Consider the following 20,302-nt stretch of genomic DNA (forward strand, 5'->3'; position numbering starts at 1 on the left):
TTCGCCAGCCTCCCTGCCCCGTCACCCCTACACCTCCTGCTTTGAGTGTAATGTACGAAAGAAGCTGCGCGACTGTGTTCTCAGGAGCATCTTCTCAATCCGCTGAGGTTTCGCTCCCTAGCAACTGTCGTCAGTTTGGCTGAAATAAACTCAGGAAAATGCTTGCAGTTTGGACATTCCTTCCGGCGACACGAGAAGCCGCCAGTGTCGCACACAGAAGCCGTCCACTGTGTGGACAGGGCAGCCCGTCCTGTTTCCTCTGTTATAAAATACCCTTTCTAGCTATATTCAGGTATAAATGATAAATAAAATTATATATATTTAAGGTGTGCAAGGTGATGATTTGATGTGCGTCTGCGCTGTGACACCGTCACCACCATCGAGCTAGCGGACACGCCCACCCTCACAGAGGTGCCTTGTGTGTGGTGGAAGCACCTAGGATCTACTCTTAGCAAGTTTCGTGCGTTCTGTACGGTCTTGTGAGCTGGAGTCGCCCGCTGACCACCAGGTCTCCCAGACTCATCCTGCAGAGCTGCAACCGTGCTGTTCGACCAGCTTCTCCGCGTCCCCACCCTGAGCCCCAGGCAGTCACAGTTCTTTCTGCTTCTACAGGCTCAACTTTTTTAGATTCCACATATAAGTGAAACCATACAGCATGTGTCTCTGTATCTGGCTTATTTCACTTAGCACAATGTGCTCCAGGTTCATCCATGTATTTACAAATGGCAGGATTTCCTTCTTTCTAAATATTAAATAATATTCCGTTGCGTATGTATCGAAGAGACCAAAATTCTGCCACCCTTGCTCTGCTTTCAGGGATATTGATTTTAAGTTGCTTATTAAGAAACAAAAGATTCAGAATGAACCTTTGACACACACACACCCTTTCCTGCCCAAGAGATTCAGACGGAGCAACCTGCCTCGGGAAGATCTAGGAGGCTGCCTTCGTGTTGTTCGGGTTCAGTGTGGATAACGGAGGGCTCTGGGCGGGTGTCTGCAGCTAGACCCCCACCCCATGGTTTCCTGGTCACCAGGAAGGAGTTTCCTGCCAGGCGTGTTCGGCTCCTCAACTGCCTGCAAATCACCCATTCTCTCTTCTGAACTCTAGTATCCCCTTCCACCTCCTCTCGCCTTTGTCCAAAAGTGTCTCATATCCCCACTGCTGTCTCGCCGTCTTTGGAATTTTTATGGATTGATCATGTCTTCGTGAATTCCTCATGTGCACATATTAAACTTTGATTTTCTCCTGCCCGTCTGTCTCTGTTAATTTGGTTATGGTCAGCCAGAAGAACTTAGACGGTGAGAGGAAAAGTATTAATATTTGTTAGCCCCCACAATGTAAACCAGTTTCTTTATTTATTCATTCGCTCATGGATGCTTACCTTGTTTCCATGTCTTGGCTACTGTGAATCATACTGCAAAGAACATGGGGTACAAGTATCTCTTTGAGATGCTGACTCTTTTCCCTTGGCTGTATTCCCAGAGGAGGGATTGCTAGGTCATTAGGCAGTTCCATTTTTAATTTTTCAAGGTAACTCAATACTGCTTTTCACAGTGGCTGCACCAGTCTGTATTCCCACCAGCAGTGCACCAGGGATCCATTCTCTCCACATCCTCACCAGCACTTGTTGTTTGTTGATTTATTGATGACAGCTATTCTGACAGGTGTGGAGTGACGTCTCATTGTGGTTTTGATTTGCATTTCCCCGATGATTAGTGATGTTGAGCATCTTTTCATGTACCTGTGCTCATCTGTATGCCGTCCTTTGAGAAATGTCTATTCAGGTCCTAGGGATGGCCACTCCTTACTGCCAGCTGGGGATTCAGCTGCATCTTGTGTGGACAACTCTGTATATCCTGGAACAGGAGCAGCCAAGTTCACCGAGTAGATGATGTTCAGGATTCTCTAGGCAGTCGCCGGAGAGGTGGAGTAGAACAATGGGGGGAAATTGTACCGATAAGGGAAGGTTTGCCCTTATTTGTATAAGTTACCCTCAAGGATCTGCAATTTAAAAGGAACATTTTCATCTATTTGGCGATTCCATGGCGTTTCCCTGCATCTTTGCAGGGTGCTGGTGTTTTCTTCATAGCTACTGTTTTCCTATGCTGCATGCAATGATTTCTTGAACACGTGGTAGCTTTTCATTCATTCATTCAACACACATTTATTGAATGTCTACGATGTACCAGACACTGTCCTAAGTACTGTGGACACAGCAGTTAAAACCAAAACAAAAAGAACAGACAAAAATCCCTGTCTCATAGTGCTTACATTCTGGCTGGGGATGGAGACAGATAATCAACCAAAAAGGTAAGTAAACTATGTCGTTAAGTCAGATGTGCTGCAGAGAAAACAAAGCAGGAAAGAAAAGCTGACGATATCAGGAATGTGCCCTTGGCAGCGTGAGTGGCTAGATGCTAATGCAGGAAGGGAGCAAAGGGATCGGACATATTAGGCATCACAAACTAGGGAGCTGAATTGGATAACAAGCCTGTTCCAGGAGGAAGTTGCAGCATCCATAGGCTCCCCAGAGCGTGGCTGCCTTGCCCATAGAGGGATTTAACAGACCCCCCCCCCCCCAGGGTACAAGGAGTCCACTCACCCAGACTGTGGTGGAAGAATACACAATGGAGGGGAGAGTCCCCGCTGGGCACAGGGCAGTAGAGGCCAGGATGGCCCAGGGGGAGGTGCTTCCACCCTGAGGCAGAGCAGTGGGAGCGAGACCACAGGGGCGGAGCCTAGCCTGGGAAAGGGACCCTTCTCCCCCTCCTTCCTCCGTGCCCCTCCCCCTGCCCATTGGTAGTCCTGGCCATCACTAATCTACTTTCTGTCTCTGGATTCTGGACATTTTGTGTAAATGAAGTAGGTGGCCTGTTGTGACTGACTTTCCGTGTAACGGGACGGTTTCAAGGCTAATCCACACTGCAGTATGTCTCATCCCTCACGTGGCTAGGCCGCGTTTCGTTTATCCACTCATCAGTTCATGGACATTTGGGTTGTTTCCACCTTTGACTTTTATAAAGAGTTCTCTGGCTTACCTTTCTTTAGGGCTCATGCTGGTGTCTGCAAGTGGCACCCGAAAGAGCAGTGGGACCGGGGACGAGCGAGGAGGCCCTGCAAGGCCCCCGGCGGGAGGTGCTGGCGGCTCACACACAGGTGAGGAGAGCAGGAACGGCCACATCCAGGCGCGTTTTCATGTAATTTGCTCCTGAAAGTTCTTTCCCTTTGCTTCCTTTTCTTTTTTAACCATCACTGCGCTCCCTTCACTGCATTTCTGCTGACAGGTAATGTGTTTGAGACCTTGATGTAAACCTGTATGAACCAACCAAAGAAAATCTGCAAATTCAGAAGTCTCCTGTGTTCCTACAGCTTCGTGCAAAGATTTCACAGCCTTGGCCTCTAAAACTATCTTATCGAGTTCAGTGGAGACGTGGTCTTCAATTCCGTTCTGGTCCATATTTTTCCAAGAATGTTGCTAACTATTTCTGTAGTTGCCTTCTTGTCTAAGATACTAACTGAAATGTCATAGGCACAGGGCTTAAAAAGCTCTCCTCAGTGGAATGTCCTTCTCACCTGCTAGTGACACAGCAGCTTCCCCTTACACGGTGGTCAGAGAAATGCACGGATGGTCTTTCTCCATTGCTGGTAGGAGTGGGGCTCTCACAATATCTGGAGAAAAATAATTTCCTGAGACTCACACAGGAGGCGAGTGGTCTTTATTTGTGTGGAATTACATCCCTGGGTTTCTGAAGTCCCATTTCCCTTCATGCAGTCCTGGAAGACTTGCAGCTGGGGATTCAGCAGAGCTAGAAGCAAAGCCAGTGTCCAGAGTTTCCGTTCCATAGTGGAGCTGGGTCCGGTACAGCATGGGCTAGTTGTAGTCCATCAGTCCATTGTGTGTGTGTGTTTGGGGGTGGGGGCGGGGGGGTCTGCATGGCCATGAGCCGTGTGGGCAAATGCAGGAGCATGAGTCCACAAACCAGGAGCGTGAACCAAGAGGCAAGAACACAAATTCTTAAGTATTTCTTAAGAATATACTTTCTTAAGAATATAATTTCTTAAGAATGGGAGCTTAAGTATTTCTAATTGTGCTGCACTTGCAGTGGCCACGCCTACTCTGGCCAATGACCTGTTCCCAGGTGTGATTGACAGACAAGTCCCTTCCTGTGTCTCCCAGACTTGAAGGGGCATACATCTATGCCCCCCCGCCCCCGTGCAATCCCTGGGGAGTGTTAAAGTGCAGCCCTGGCCAAGCTGCTAAGTGGCCTTCCCTTTGCTCCTTTCTGGTTATTAATATACAGCAGCATCAAAACAAGGTCATCAGGGCATGTTCTTTGTTATAGTAAAATATTGTTTGCATGCATTTTCTAATAGCTTTAGCTGTTGAGAAACAGTATACCCAAGAAGCAGCCAGCAGACCTCTGTAGCAGATACTTGATCGATCTCTAGCCTGCACCACTCCCTGGGAAAGTTGGCTGGCTGAACAGAGGGCTATTTGCTGCTGCACACCTCAAGGGAGCAGCCATCAGAAAGAACTAGAATTTTCTGCAAAACGAACAGGTCAGGTCCTGGCAGGGAATGGATGGCACACTCAAATGGGGTCACGGGACAGTTTAATGAAGGGTTTATTACAGAGGTGTGGGCAGGGTTAAGAGGAAACACGAGTGGGGAGTTCCAGGGAGCGCCAACAGTGAGGAGCCCGTGCCACCAGGTCGAGAAGGGAGAGAGGCTTCTGGACCCAGAGAAAAAGCCCCCCAGAAACCGGTGCTCAGGACAAACAGAAACTCTCAGGCTGCAGGAGGACAGTCAGACACCCCACCCCGATCTCCTGCTGGACCCCCTTCGCCATTCCCACCGGAAGTCGAAGGCAGAAGAGCGGAGTGGAGGAGAGTGGAGGGAACCTAAAACAAGCAAAAGGCCAGGTGGCTGGATCTGAGCTTTGAAAAAGTACAGCCGTCATTAAATTCTCCTGGGAATGAACAGACACCGTAGGCTCTCAGAAGCTGGTCTTACAAACCAGCGTGGGAAAACCCCACATCGCTTTTTAAATGAAGGTCTTCTCTGGAAGGGACAAAGTAAGCGTGCCTGGCACATCCCACCCTCGCCCTGCCCTGCTGCATCGACCCAGAGCCTGAACCGGCAGACACTGGAGCCACTGGAAGAAGCTCAACTGCTCAAACCGAGAGGCGTTACTGGGCAGCAGTGCCACCCTGGAGAGGTCCCTGAGCAGGCCACAGGGACACTGCTGCAAGGCCGGGCTGTGTGGGGGAGGGAGGGAAATGGTGCATGTTTACAGGGATCAGCCACTGCAAACCGTTCTTTCATTTCTACAGCCAAGTGCTTGACAAGACCAGTGTGGGGTCTGATCCAGGGAAGCCACACTGCACACCGAGGAGGGGGAAAGCCCAGCATCGGAGCCAAGAACAGAGCCTCCCTTACGAGAAGTCACATGACGAGGCACTGCTGGGTGCCCCTGGAACATCAGGCTTGGTGAGAGCAAACCCAGACCACCCAAGAGAATGAAAGGGCCTCCCTGCACGAGCTCCGCCCTGTGTGATGCTGGCAGCGGGGAGAAAAGCAGGAGACACGTGTCCTGGGGAAAGCGGAGTTGGGTATGTGGACTCACTCAGGTATGATCAGCCCCTGAGGCCACATCCCCTGCAAGAGGCCCTGGAGTGGGGGTGCGAATCTCTGATCAGAGTCATCTCTAGAACAAGCCCAGGGTTCAACGCAAAAAACAAAAACCCGAACACTATTTTCCCATTTTATCATCTGTGGAAAGACAGTTCTTAACAACAGGGCCTTTGTAACCCGGCACTCAGGTCCATCTGAGCCAGATTCAGGCGATGCTCGGGCTGTGTGGGGCTCTGTGCAGACACGTGCAGACCTGCTGGTTAGACAGCAAACGGCACTTCCTGGTCAGCTGCACCCACAATGAAAACAATCTGCAGACGCCAAACATTATAATAAGCAGGGAGTCTGGCCAGTGTGGCTCAGTGGTTGGGCGTCAACCCATGCACCAAGAGGTCGCCAGTTTGATTCCCGGTCAGGGCACATGCCCAGGTTGTGGGCCCGATCCCCAGTGGGGGGCATGCAGGAGGCGGCCAATCAGTGTTCTCTCTCATCGATGTTTCTATCTCTTTCTCCCTCTCCCTCTAAAATCAATAAAGAAAATTTTTTTAAAAAAGAACAAGCAGGGAAGAGGGCCATTCCATCCAGCTGCAGGTACCAGAAATGTGTTCTTTACATATAAACGGTCCAGGGTGCAGTTGCACAGGAGCCTGTGATTGGATCCAGGCTCCAAAAATGTCTGCCAGACCTGGTTTTTCTCACACCGCTTCTCTCTTTCTCTCTTTCTTTCTCTCTTTCTTTCTTTCTTTCTTTCTTTCTTTCTTTCTTTCTTTCTTAAATCTTTATTGTTGAATGTATTACAGATGTTCCTCATTTTTCCCCCATTGACCCCCTCCTCCCCACTCCTGCCCCCCTCCCGCCTTTTCCCACACTATTGTCCGTGTCCATTGGTTATGCATATAAGTTCTTTGGTTTATTTCTTCCCACCCCTCAACCCCTTTCCCTTGGAGGTTTGTCAGTCTAGCAATGAATTTGTACTTCTTAATCCCTTCACCTTTTTCACCCATTCCCCCAACCCCCCTCCCATCTGGCAACCAACAAAATGTTCTCTGTATCTATGAGAATGTTTCTGTTCTGCCTGTTCATTTTGTCTGTATATTCCATTGTCGATAGATATGTATTCATTGCCATTTTGTTTGTTCATATATTTTTATGTTTTTCTTCAAAAAGACCCCTCATCATTTCATATAATAACGGTTTGGTGGCGATGAACTCCTTTAACTCTTTCTTGTCTGGGAAACTCTTTATATGGCCATCGATTCTAAATGACAGCTTTGCAGGATAGAGTAATCTTGGTTGTAGGTTCTTGCTTTTCATCACTTTGAATATTTCTTGCCACTCTCTTCTGGCCTGCAAAGTTTCTTTTGAGAAATCAGCTGACAGTCTTATGGGAACTCCCTTGTAGGTAACTAACTGCTTTTCTCGTGCTGCTTTTAAGATTCTCTCTTTGTCTTGAATCTTTTTTTTTTTATCCTCATCCGAGGACATTTTTCCATTTTTTGTACAGATAGAGTGGGAGGGAGAGAGAGGAAGAGAGACAGAGAGCGAAACATCGACGTGAAGGGACACATCGAGTGGCTGCCACCCGCACAACCAACCAGGGCCGGGGACAAACTGCAACCGAAGTACGTGCCCTTAGCGGGAACTGAACCCGGGTCTCTCTTGACCGCAGGCCAACGCTCTAACCGCTGAGCCAAACCGGCCAGGACTGTCTTGAATCTTTTGCATTTTGATGATGATGTGTCTTGCTGCGGGCCTCTTGGGGTTCATCTTGTTTGGGACTCTCTGTGCTTCCTGGACTTGTATGTCTGTTTCCTTCACCAAGTTAGGAAAGTTTTCTGCCATTATTGTTTCAAACAGGTTTTCAACTTCTTGTTCTCTTTCTTCTCCTTCTGGCACCCCTAAGATGCGAATGTTGGCACGCTTGAAGTTGTCCCAGAGGCTCTTTACTCTATCCTCATTTTTTTGGATTCTTTTTTATTTTTGCTGTTCTGATTGAGCCTTTTTTGCTTCCTTATATTCCAAATCAATGGACTGCTTCTTGGATTTACATACTCTACTATTGAATCTTTATAAATTATTCTTTATTTCAGTTAATGCCTCCTTCATTTCTGACTGTGCATCCATCATTTCTGACTGGTCCTTTTTGATGCTCTTGAGGCCCTCACTAAGTTCATTGAGCATCCTTATAAGCAGTATTTTGAACTCAGCATCTGTTAGATTGCTTATCTCCATTTCACTTAGTTCTTTTCTTGGGGTTTTGTTCTGTTCTTTCATTTGGGACCCGTTTCTTTGTCTCCTCATTTTGGCTGCCTCCCTGTGTTTGTTTCTATGTATTACTTAATGAGAGGTATGGGGCTATCTGAGACCAGATGCTGCTTGTTTGAAAGAATTTAGGAAAAACCTGAAGCAGGATCCAAAACAGGCCAATTCTATGGTTAAGCAACAGCTTGGGTGAGCCTGAAAGTTGGGTGGGCGGGGCCTCAGGGAGTCAGCAGGGCGGGGCTACCAGTGTGAGCCAGGTTGCTGGAGTCCCAGATATGGTTTCTGTCTGCCGCCCCAGGGAAGGGCTCACCAAAGGAACAAAGGCCTCTTACAGCACGTTTGTCCCAGATAAAGCCCCCTCTCCAGCCCTCACTCCAGTGCCAAACAGCTCAGTTCTTCCCTGTGTGTCTCTGGCGCCCCTCAAGCTGCCTCCCCTCCGAGCTTAGAGGGAGAGTCCGATAAGTCTGTGCGAGGGCCCTTTAAGGAGCCGCCTGGGGCTCCAGCCGCCTCAGCCTCCCTGAGCCTCAGTTCCCGCTGGTTTTTCCAGCCAGAAGTGATGGGAACTTCTCTTCCTGGCACTGGAACCCTGAATGGGGCATCTGGTGTGGGACGGGGACCCCTCAGTCCTCGGAGAGGACCTTCCCAGCCGAGGTGTCCTCCTGATTTTTATCCGCCACACGGGGGTGTGGGACCAGCTCATCTGCCTCCGCCCCTCCTACCAGTCTCGATGTGGCTGCTGCTTTAATTCCGTAGTTGTAGGACTGCCATTCAGCTGGATTTCAGGCGGCTCTGAATCTCACGCCGTTTCTTAACGCCGCCATCCCTCTGTCAGTGTCTTAATTCCATTCCTTTGTGCAGCTTCTCCTCTCACAGTTTCAACTGATCACTGTCCAGTCGTGTCCAGGAGGAAGGAGTCAGTGCTGCCCCGACTCTAATGGTTTAATACAAATCTAGGCCCTGGCTGTGGCCAGTTTGGCTCAGCAGCTAGAGTGTCGGCCCTCGGACCTAAGGGTCAAGGGTTCAATTCCTGGTCAAGGGCACGTTCCTGGGTTGCAGGTTTGATACCCAGCCGCAGCTGGGGTCATGTGGAATCGGTGTGTATCTCTCACATCAATGTTTTGTTCTCTCTCCCTCCCACTCGCTCTAAAAATCAATGGAAAAATATCCTCTGGTGAGGATTAACAACAAAAATCCAGGGCCTGGCTCTCATTGGCCCATCCCTGAATCAATCACTATGGCCTGAGGAATGGAATGTGCTGATTGGTTTAAGTGAATCAGTAGCCTACACCTGGAGCCAAAGGTAGGATTCATCCACCTAATTAATTCACATGAATAACAGTCTCAGGGATGTTTCCGTTACAGACACTCACGACATTGTGTAGGAGGGTGAATCGATGGTAAGTCACTGTGAATGACAAATGCAAAAGACAGATAAACACACCAGGGCTCCCTTCTTACAGGAAGCAAGAGGTTCTAAAGGGAGAGACTGAAAACAAGTAGAATGCCTTCCCGAGGACTCATCTTCTGGGTGGGGCTCCTGAACATGGACATTTCCCAAGCCCAGCTTCATTCTGAAGCTGGTATATTTCATGCAGAGATGGCTGCCTGTGTCTGGGCTCCTCCTTCCCCTTGGTTTTCTGTTGCTACAAAGCAAATCCACAGAACCATAGCAGCAGAAGTGACACACTTATTAGTGCACAGTTCTGCGGTCAGAAGTCTGAGCACGGCTCCACTGGCTGCTCTGCCAGGGTCTCACCGGGCAGAAGTCATGGTGTCAGCTGGGGCTAGGGTTTCAGGTGGGGCTTGGGTCCTCTTCCAAGATTGCTGGTTGTTTTCCGACTTCGGTTTCTATGGTTGTATAACTGAAGTCTCTGTTTTCTTGCTGGCTGTCAGCCAGGGTCCTCTCTCACCTCCTAGAGTCCACCCTAGTCCTTGCCGTGTGGCCTCTCCACGGTCTAACACCCTGAATATCTGACTTCAGGAAGAGCCTAGTTCCTTTAAAGGATGCACCACCTCGGGTGAGGATAAAAAAAAAAAAAAAAAGCCCTGGCCGGTTTGGCTCAGCGGTTAGAGCGTCGGCCTGCGGTCCAGAGAGACCCGGGTTCGGTTCCCGCTAAGGGCACGTACTTCGGTTGCAGTTTGTCCCCGGCCCTGGTTGGTCGTGCGGGTGGCAGCCACTCGATGTGTCCCTTTCACCTCGATGTTTCTCTCTCTCTCTCTCTCTCCCTCCCACTCTATCTGTACAAAAATTGGAAAAAAAATGTCCTCGGGTGAGGATAAAAAAAAATAAAGGATGCACCTGATTAGGTCAGGCCCACCCAGATATCTAAATTAACAGATTAGCATCCTGTACATGGGAGTGACATTCCATCACCCACAGATTCTGCCCGCGCTTCCGGAGGAAGAGATCTCACAGGGCGTGCACACCAGGGTTTGGGGCCGTCTTGGAATTCTGCCCACCAGTTTGGTAACTGAACTCTAATGCAATCAGCCTTTCCTGTTCAGTTCGTGTGATCTGGGGCACAATTCAGGGTAACCTCCTGACCTGGATTGGCCACTTGGCATGATCCATCACCCTGGCTACCGTGATCAGTTCAGAGATGGGCACCTCCCTCCAGTTGGCCCAATCAAGCAAATCCAGGTACCTTAGGACAACCAGGAAAGACGATTTCTCTCTCTCAGGATTGTAAAATAGTAGGCTAAACACCTAAAGCTACGGTGGCCACCGTCAAAGGAGAGCCCACCTGAAAACCAGACCTAGAGGGGCAGATGGAGACACAGCGAACAGGAAACCGACCCCTGGGCCTCTGCTGGAGCCCTTAAATCCGCCAGGCCTGAGTCCAGAAACTGTCCGGCTCTTGGAAGGAATGTAAGTCAAGAGGAATGTAAGTCGGTAGACCACACGCAGGTTACGCAGAGGGACTGCCGCCGGCTCCTCTTTACCGGCTGGTGTGGGGAGCGGCGTGGAGTGAGGACAACGCCTCTGTCCATGTCCAGGATACAGGAAAGGACCAGAAAACAAAATCCCAAGTTAAATCTCCTACCATACTGTTCATCAAACTGAATTGACACAGGACCCCTTTTCAAGGAATCAACTAAGGGAAGCCAGACAATATGTAAAGAATGCACGTCAGCCCTGGCCGGTTTGGCTCAGCGGTTAGAGCGTTGGCCTGCGGTCTGGAGAGATCCGGGTTCGGTTCCCGCTAAGGGCACGTACCTTGGTTGCAGTTTGTCCCCAGCCCTGGTTGGGTGGTGTGGGTGGCAACCACTCGATGTGTCGCTTTCACGTCGATGTTTCTCTCTCTCTCTCCCTCTCACTCTATCTGAACAACATATCGAAAAATGTCCTCGGGTGAGGATTAAAAAAAAAAAAAAAAAAAAAAGAATGCACATCAGCCCAGCAGAGCTCCGGAGCCACAGCCCCTTCCCCTGCGAGGCCTTGGTGTCTGGGAAAGAGCTGTGAGCGCCGAGGTCACAGGGATCCGCCGTGCCTCGGGCCAGGCCGCACCAACATGCCGCGGGAACCGAACGCCCGTGGGAACCGCGATGCTCGGTGCACAGGTTTGCTGGGATACGGGCCTGGGGCAGCGCCGCGGCGGAGGGGGCCGGGGTGGGCGGAGTGTGTGTAACGCACGCTAAGCAGAGGGAAAGCAGTGTCCCACCCAGCAGTGTCCCCGCCCAGCAGTGTCCCGCCCAGCAGTCCCCCCCGCCCAGCAGTGTCCCGCCCAGCAGTGTCCCCGCCCAGCAGTGTCCCGCCCAGCAGTACTCCGCCCAGCAGTGCCCCGCCCAGCAGTGTCCCCGCCCAGCAGTGCCCCCGCCCAGCAGTGTCCCGCCCAGCAGTGCCCCCGCCCAGCAGTGCCCCCGCCCAGCAGTGTCCCGCCCAGCAGTCCGCCCCGCCCAGCAGTGCCCCGCCCAGCAGTGTCCCGCCCAGCAGTCCCCCCGCCCAGCAGTGTCCCGCCCAGCAGTGCCCCGCCCAGCAGTGCCCCCGCCCAGCAGTGTCCCGCCCAGCAGTGTCCCGCCCAGCAGTCCCCCCCGCTCAGCAGTGCCCCGCCCAGCAGTGCCCCGCCCAGCAGTGTCCCGCCCAGCAGTGTCCCGCCCAGCAGTGCCCCCCCGCCCAGCAGTGTCCCTCCCAGCAGTGCCCCGCCCAGCAGTGTCCCACCCAGCAGTGCCCCGCCCAGCAGTGTCCCCGCCCAGCAGTGTCCCGCCCCGCAGTGCCCCGCCCAGCAGTGCCCCCCCGCCCAGCAGTGCCCCCCCACCCAGCAGTGTCCCGCCCAGCAGTGCCCCGCCCAGCAGTGTCCCCGCCCAGCAGTGTCCCCGCCCAGCAGTGTCCCGCCCAGCAGTGTCCCGCCCAGCAGTGCCCCGCTGAGCAGTGCCCCCTCGCCCAGCAGTGTCCCGCCCAGCAGTGCCCCCCCGCCCAGCAGTGTCCCTCCCAGCAGTGCCCCGCCCAGCAGTGTCCCACCCAGCAGTGCCCCGCCCAGCAGTGTCCCCGCCCAGCAGTGTCCCGCCCAGCAGTGCCCCGCCCAGCAGTGCCCCCCCGCCCAGCAGTGCCCCCCCCACCCAGCAGTGTCCCGCCCAGCAGTGCCCCGCCCAGCAGTGTCCCCGCCCAGCAGTGTCCCCGCCCAGCAGTGTCCCGCCCAGCAGTGTCCCCGCCCAGCAGTTCGCCCTGACAAGTGGTCTCCCAGTGGGTGGCCAGGACTCTGCTCCTCAGCCTGCCCTATGGAGGGATTTCATGAACAGCCGGCGACCCCGAGCAATGTGCACATAAAATCCCACTCCCCTTCCACCAGAGAAAGAAAAGCCAGGCAAAGTCAGATAAGCGTTTGAGTTTCATACTGCTGGCACCCCCTCGGCCTCCACAAACACGTTTCTTTTAGTTCCCAATTTGGAGAAGAAGAAAAAGGAAAGAGATCCTGTGTGAGTTCTGCCTCCTACCACTTTCAGTGTACTCGGAACGACGAGACACAGCCCTGTGGTGCCCCGGAGGCCCTGTGAGCGGCCGTCACCACCTCTCCGGCCCCGCTCCCACCCTCTCCTCCCGAGCACCTGTCACTCCCCAGCCCTCAGACACCCTGACCTTTCATCCTGCCTTTGGGATTTCCCACTTGTTTGTCCTTCTGCCCGAGATGGTGATAGATAGCTATAGATATACATATAGCTATAGATACATAGGTGATTAGACAGGTAGGTAGGTAGGTAAGTAGATAGATGATAGATAGATAGATAGATAGATAGACAGACAGACAGACATGAATCCCCTTGCCTCCCCCAAATCTTTGCTTCCATCCTCTTTCCCAGGCTTCCCCTGCCGCCTGCTTTCCACTCCTCCTTGCTGTCCGCTTCACCGCCGCCACCTGAAGCTGCCGATTGTCCCTCCAGGTGTATCGCCCTCCAGTATTAACACCAGCTGGTGTATCTGCCTCCCCCGGCGCCCAGCAGAGCGGAGCCCCCCGGAGGGTGTACTCTGTATCCATAGTGCCCAGCACAAGGGCTGGTAAAGGTTCTTAGTACGTTTTTGTTAAATGAGTCTATTCCAGTCCTGTGTCCCCAGCTCCCCTGGAGCTGAAGCTCCCCAATGTTTGCCTGAGCAAAGGTCCTACTGAGTTCAGTTTGGTGCAAGGAGGGAAGTGGTTTCACTCATATATTCAACAGATATAGGACACCAAGCATGACCCAGCCTCCTGGGGACTGCCGGGCCACGGACCACGCAGTGAGCATGGCAGATGGGGCTCCTGCCCGCGGCAGCTTGTATTCTGATGGGGTGCATGCTGGTGAGGTGCCATGTCCATTCCTCCAACCCCAGATCCTTCCTGGGGACATGGGTCCTGGAGCTGGACTGGACACAGTGGGAATCCACCAGACTGCCCATCAGAGCCTCCGGTGTCCTATCCCAAGCTCTCAGGGCGGGTCATAGAGAAGCAGTGCGGAGAGTGGGGTTTCAGGGGGCCTGACATGGCAGGGAGCAGAGGAAGGACCAGGAGACCCTAAGGGAGGGTGGTACAGTCACTGCAAAGGAGCTTCCAGCTTCCAGGTAAGCAGACGAGATGACACACACCTGGGGGAGAGCTGGGGCTTCTTTGGGGTGCTCTCTCCTGAGGACGGGCCAATGTGCCTATCCCATGTGTGCCTACTTAACCTGGGAATCCTTCTGGGAGACCCAGCCCCTCACACCAGGACCAGTGTCAATGAAAGGATCTAGCTCGGGTGATATTCCGCCAGAACCCAGCCAGCACCCTGGAGCCTGCACGCCAGTGACCGTGACACCTCCTCCTGAGAGGCTGCAGAAGACGGAGCCTGGGCATCCAGCAGCAGGCTGGCACAAAGGCCGAAGCAGCGCCCACTCGTGCCACCGCTGCTTCCTGCGCGCACAGGACCGCACATGCCACCCTGAGACCCCGGGGGGCCTGCGGGGCATAAGCTCGATTTGTCTTCCTGCCCGAGGCCATCGCCAATTATAAGTGCTGTGAGGCACCTGGCCTCCCTCCAGAAGGAGAGGGAAAGGGATTTACAGAATCTCTCTCTGATCTAACTCATTAGAGAAGTTAAAGGAGGCTGCTCAGTGCGAGATTTAAAAAAACCAGCACTGAAATCCCACCCTCTGAGAGCCTGTGACAAGCTGTCCTTACCCTCAGACTCAGTCCCCTCACCTGAAAAGTGGGGACCGTAGCAGCACCCACCTGGCGGGGTTGATGGAGGAGGAGGCGCGCGAGGACACAGGGGAACCCTCAGAAGTGTCAAGGCAGGGCGGGCCTCCGAAACAGGAGCCACCAGCCAGGCACTCACTGCACACACGACGGGAAGGGATGGCGTTGGCAGCTGCCGGGGTCGCCCAGGGAGCAGAACAGAGGGAGACCAGGGCCTTCCGCTCGCCACGTGCACACATCCCCCAGCTCCCTCCCCGAGCGGGGCCCTGCCCACTGAGCCGGGCTGGTGTGGTCTGTGCCAACAGAAGTGGCCTGGCTGGAGAAGCGGCATTGGCGCCACCTCCCACCGAAGGGAGGAAGCCAAACCATAGTCAATACCGTACCTTCCTGTCATGCCCACCTGTGACACCTAAGAGTATGCTTGTCTCTCCCACACCTACCCACGCTGCTTTTCAAAGCCTGCCCACCTCTTCGGGAACCCTGAGAGTTGGGGCACTCGGGCTTTCTTGGCTCAGGTGTGAGCAGCAGGACTGATGGGCTGGCGGCAGAAGTGCCCAGGGCACCCGACTTGTCACCTGCACACTGTCTCCGAGTAGGCACACCTGGTGTGGAGCTGGCGGGCGCCACTGTTCCCCTTCCGGCGAATCCCCAGGAGCAGCTCTGTCCCAGCCTCGGAAGGACCGGCCAGTCGGCTCTGCTGGCCAGTCACCCCAATGATGGCCGCAGAAACCCCAATGCGTTTCCCTTTATTTCCACCTGTGCCTGGAGCCCGGAGCACTTTAAGACCGGAAGAGCCTCGCATCCCCCAGAAAAGGAATGTGGGGGCCGCTTCAGCGGTAATTCCACAACCATCTATTCAGCTGAATTCCTATGAAATGGAGGCGTCTGGAAAATGTATTTAAAAATTGATTTAACGTTGAGCCATGTTAAATGTTTTAATTCCCAAGCAATGAAATGCCCACCGAAACATCAATTAGCCCCAGCGATCAGGCAGGAATATTGGCTTCTGGTGAGGGTTCATTTATTTCGGCTCTGCTAAATGTCGGAGGGGGAGCCGGTGTAGCCTGCAGCGCTGAGGGCGGGAAGCCGAGGCCGAGTAGAACGACACGGTGCCTGGCTGCGCCCATGGTGCTGGCCTCTCTCCGGAGAAAGGCAGTAACTAGTAGGTAAGGTCCCCCTGCCCTTGACAGCGCCCCCTTCCTGAACAGTTCTGTCCCGGCGGGAAAGCAAGCGGCCCAGCCGCGCACACAGGTCAGCGGAAGCACCTGCAGGATCTCCATCAGTCATTATTCTGCCTTTCGAGCCTTTGTAGGGGTCAGGCCCTGGTCTCCCAGCCCCCGCGGAGGCTCTGGGTCCGGGCCTCCGACCTGGGCACTGGAGGTGATGCGCGCAGGTCGCTCACCGCGCGAGTTTGGGCGCCACAACCAGCAGGGGGCAGCCGAGCCACAGGCCCCGGGAGACCGTGGCTCCTGCAAGGAAACAGGAGAAAGTACAGGGGTCACCGCACCTCCCTGGGTGCCCCCCCTCTGGAACCACTCACAGGACCAGCTGTTCCTTAAATGGGAACAATGACCCGCAGTGGGGGTTGAGTGGAGAGAGTTAACTGAGATCCTGCACCAGACCTGCCTTCAACAGAGGGGGCTGGTTACAGATGCGCATTCTATCCCTGGCGGGTTTGGCTCAGCGGTTAGAGCATCGGCCGGCGGACCAAAAAGTCGTGGGTTCGATTCCCATCAAGGGCATGTACCTCGGTTGCAGTTCCTCACCGGCCCTGGTTGGGGCCCTGCCAGAGGCAACCAGTTGATGGGTCCTTCTCATGTTGATATCTCCCTCTCTCTCCCCTCCTTCTCCTCCTCCTCCTCCCTCCCTCCCTCCCACTCCATATGAAGATAAATGGAAAAGTATCCATGGGTGAGGATTTTTTTTTAAAGATGCAAATTCCAGGGTCCTCCCCTGCAGACTGGGATTCAGCAGGTGTGGGACAGGCCCAGGAATGTGAATTTTAAGCATCACTCCAAGGTGCTTCAGATGATGAAGCGAGTTCAGGAAACAGGAGATTAAAGGCCTGGCCCACGGGAAGGGTTCGCCCACCGTCAGCCCAGGCCTGGGGGATGAGTGGAGGGAGAAAGGCATCTAGGATCATGCCTGGCCGAGGACCACAGGGACACCTTTTTAAAGGGTCCTAGCCACTTGCTGACACTGCTGGTCTGGGGCAGACTGGCACTGCCTCTCTGCCAGGAGTGTGGCACATCCCTCAGAATGACGGACGCACAGACCCTCTGCCCTGGCTCTCACACTCACAGTTTATCCTGCAATGTGAGCAGATGCAAAGTACACAGGCCATTGGCTGCCGCGTTCTTTGTAACAGTGAAAAACAAAAACCAAGACAGAAACAAGTGAATTGTCTGTGACAGAGCTCCAGTTAAACAGCCATGGCAGCCAGAAAGCCAGCGGTTGCACAGCTGTGTGCAGACACAGAACTGTCTCCGAGCATATAGTTAGGTGAAAAATGCAAGACACAGAGGTGACCCAGGAATGTGACAGTATCTCTGCACACATGCACAGGAGGCTGGGAACATTGGTGCCTCTGGGGAAGGGAGCTAGGTGACCAGGGGAGAGGGGTCGGAGGGAGATGTCACCACTTCCCTTCTCAGACCTTACTCGTTTTGAACCATGTGGGGACGGAAAGGGGCCACATGCTACCCTGACAAGCTCAGGCTGGACTGTGTGGCAGCCTTGCAAACTCAGACCTAAAGTAACCACAAAGGATGGTCTGAAATGTAAACTTTTTAACTAAAAGCATTTTTTGGCAGGTAGTCATGTACTAGGCTGGCCTCTTCCCTGACAAAGGTCAACTTTCACCTTAAAGGAGCCTGTTGTCTTTTTGCAACTAAGATCACAGACCTTTGGAGTGTGGGGTAACTTCCTTTTTTCCAGACCCCTCAGGGCACAACCTATGCACCTGAGTGGAAACCACAAATCCCCTCATTAACTATCCTGTACCTACCTATGTAAAAGATGTGTTTGTCGCCCTGGCTGGTTTGGCTCAGTGGTTAGAGGATCAGCCTGCAGTCCGACGAGACCTGGGTTCGGTTCCCGCTAAGGGCATGTACCTCGGTTGCAGTTTGTCCCCAGCCCTGGATGGGTCGTGCTGGTGGCAACCACTTGACGTGTCCTTTCACGTCGATGTTTCTCTCTCTCTCTCTCTCTCTCTCTCTCTCTCTCTCTCTCTCTCTCTCCCTCTCCCGTTCTATCTGAACAAAAAATGGAAAAAATGTCCTCGGGTGAGGATAAAAAAAAAAGATCCGTGTGTCTATCATTGTACTTTTCATCCAATCCCAGAAGTTTCCCCACTTTGCTTTTTCCCTCCTCCCTAACCTATCACCAGTGGATTTCATGTAACCCACTTACATTTTCTTTTATTGTTATGTATAAAATAAGGTGTAAAACCGCCGTTCTCGGAGCATTATCTCAGTCCGGTGAGGTTTTGCTTCCCGGCATTTGTCGACAGTTTGGCTCAAATAAGCTCACAAAATTCTTCATAGGTTTGAATGTTTCTTACAGTTGACACATGTGTATTATCTATTGTGTGTATTATATACACTAAACACTACAACATTTCAAAGTAATTTCTAAATGTATGCACATGATATTTTAATTAAAATAAGAGTGAATCAAAGGGTACAGCTCCTGTTTATAAGGGCTATCTCTGGCCACTTGCAGCAGCAGCAGTTGGGAACCCCTTAATTCACCATCCCCAAGAGGAGGCTGGAAATGGTGGACAGGAGATTGAGGACCAAGTTCTCTTCGCTCTTTGGGTATTTGCTCATGCTATTCCCTCCACCTGGGACACCCTCCACCTGGCTGGGTCCATCTTCTCCCCATCTTGGGTCTGGGCTTAGACATCACTGTCTTTGGGACAATTATTTGCCTGATGTCCCCTGGCCTAAGTCAGCTGCATCTTGTGTGTGTTCCCTTGGTGCCTGTGTTCCCATCATAGTACCTGTCATACTGCCCAGGGTCACCTGGCTACTATGTCTCCCCTTGCCCCCACTCTGTGGGGATGGAGGCACATGGTTTGTCCACAACTGTTTCCCCACATCTTAGCCCAAAGATGGTGTTCACTAAAGACAGGAGGAGCCACAAAGTGGGAGCTGCCAGGGAGGAGGAGGGGAGTAGGAAAGGCAAGGAGGAGAAGCGGAGGAAAGCCACACAGCCGGTCCCCTCTTAGCTCCGCCCTCAGTCCCCTCACTTCCAGCTTCCTTCCTTCCCTGCTCCCGTCAGCTATGACCTGGTCCCGGGCCTTTGCCACAGCGGGCCTGCCTGCTGCCTGTGTCCCCAGCCGGGACCGCAGGCCAGGCACAGGGGGTGCCCGTATACACTGGCTAGATCTCATCGCTAATACTGCACAGTGAGGAGGAGGAAGCAAAGGAACCGGTGAAATGGGATTTAGTCCTGAGAGGTTTGGATCCGGTGGGTTCTGGGTGACTTTCTTCAAAGCCGCGACATTGGCAGCTTTTAAAAGCTGCCCCGGGTGACTTTCAAGTGCAGCCGGAGTTGAGAGTCATGTATATGTGTTTGGTAAAGACAGGATTTTCCTCTGAAGGCAGAATCTCCAGAGACTGTCAGAGGCCCCATGTTGAATCTTAGGACCCTTCCTGCCCCAGGCCCAGCAGCTCGGAGGAGGACAGGAATGGGGGGGGGGGCTGGGGGACGGGGCTGCCTGCTCACCTGGAGGAGAGTGGGAGGAGGGGGTCCGCGTGGGGCTGGCGCTCGGGGGCGCGTCCAGCCAGGAGTGCGTCTTAGCGCCGTCTAGCGCCCGCTGGAGGCTCTGCAGCTGCGGCGCGCGGAGCAGCCGGCGCTGGGCCGGGGTCACGGCCGCCGCGTTCTCGGGGCCCAGGGCGGCGATCTGCTCGGCGGAGAGCTCCTGCAGGAGAAGGGGCGCAGCGCCCAGGTTCCATACTGTGCCCCTTTACGGTTTCTCCCTAAAATCAGATCACTCTTTCGCTACCGAAATAAATTTATTTTCTAAATGGAAATTTCCAAAAATAGAAAACCAGAATGACTTGCCATCAGTAACCATTCAAAATAAGCCAAAAGAAATAAAGCAACATTGTGGAATTCTAGCGAGATTTCTGGGCCAACCAGGGCTGAGCCCGAGGCCTAAAAGCTGAGCGGCGGAAAGGTGTCAGGGAGTACCCCAGACGCTCCAGCTCCAGACTGAGGACCCCCGAAGTAATCAGGGCTGGCGGCGAGCTGAGGGGAGTCGTGATTTCTCCCCGTGGGGGTGAGCGTGTTCAGGGCACTCAAGGCGCCCCCGGTGCTTCCGATGAGAGCCCGCGCGGAGAGGCCCGCGCGGAGAGGCCCGCGCGGAGAGGCCCGCGCGGAGAGGCCCGCGCGGAGAGGCCCGCGCGGAGAGGCCCGCGCCGGGCGGCTGGTCCCAGCCCTGCCGCCCAGCCAGGCGGTACCGGGCGAGGTGCCTGCCCTCTCGGGTTTGGGGCCGGTTGTGGGAAGGCGAGGACCCCGCTCTGTGCGGATCCCCAGGCTTTGGTGTGGCCACCAGACCACCGCAGTCCTGCGAGCGCTCAGAGAGCCAGTGCGGGTCCCTCCGGGATGTCCGCATAAACACCGCAGGTGGGAACTAAACAAGGTGCCTTCTGGAGTGGCTCCTTCCAGTGGGGGTGAACGAGATGGGCGCCGGCTCTGCGCGTGCAGAGAGGCCTCTCACTCATCCGGCTGTTTTCTCAGGGCCCTGGAGATCCTG

General features: G+C 53.7%; 1 protein-coding gene across 1 annotated transcript in view; it reads right to left on the bottom strand.

Moving 5' to 3' along the window:
* Positions 1 to 15,936: 15,936 nt before the first annotated feature.
* The window catches only part of OTOA (otoancorin), an 80,316-nt gene continuing 75,950 nt past the window's right edge, over positions 15,937 to 20,302 (bottom strand). Inside the window, exons 27-28 of the mRNA XM_036279772.1 lie at positions 19,270 to 19,465; positions 15,937 to 16,007 (exon numbers count right to left, since the gene is read on the bottom strand). Coding sequence (XP_036135665.1) covers positions 15,937 to 16,007; positions 19,270 to 19,465 — 267 coding nt within the window. The remainder of the gene's footprint in view (positions 16,008 to 19,269; positions 19,466 to 20,302) is intronic.

This window comes from Molossus molossus, unplaced genomic scaffold (genome assembly GCF_014108415.1).
Source record: "Molossus molossus isolate mMolMol1 unplaced genomic scaffold, mMolMol1.p scaffold_m16_p_3, whole genome shotgun sequence".
Lineage (NCBI taxonomy): Eukaryota > Metazoa > Chordata > Mammalia > Chiroptera > Molossidae > Molossus > Molossus molossus.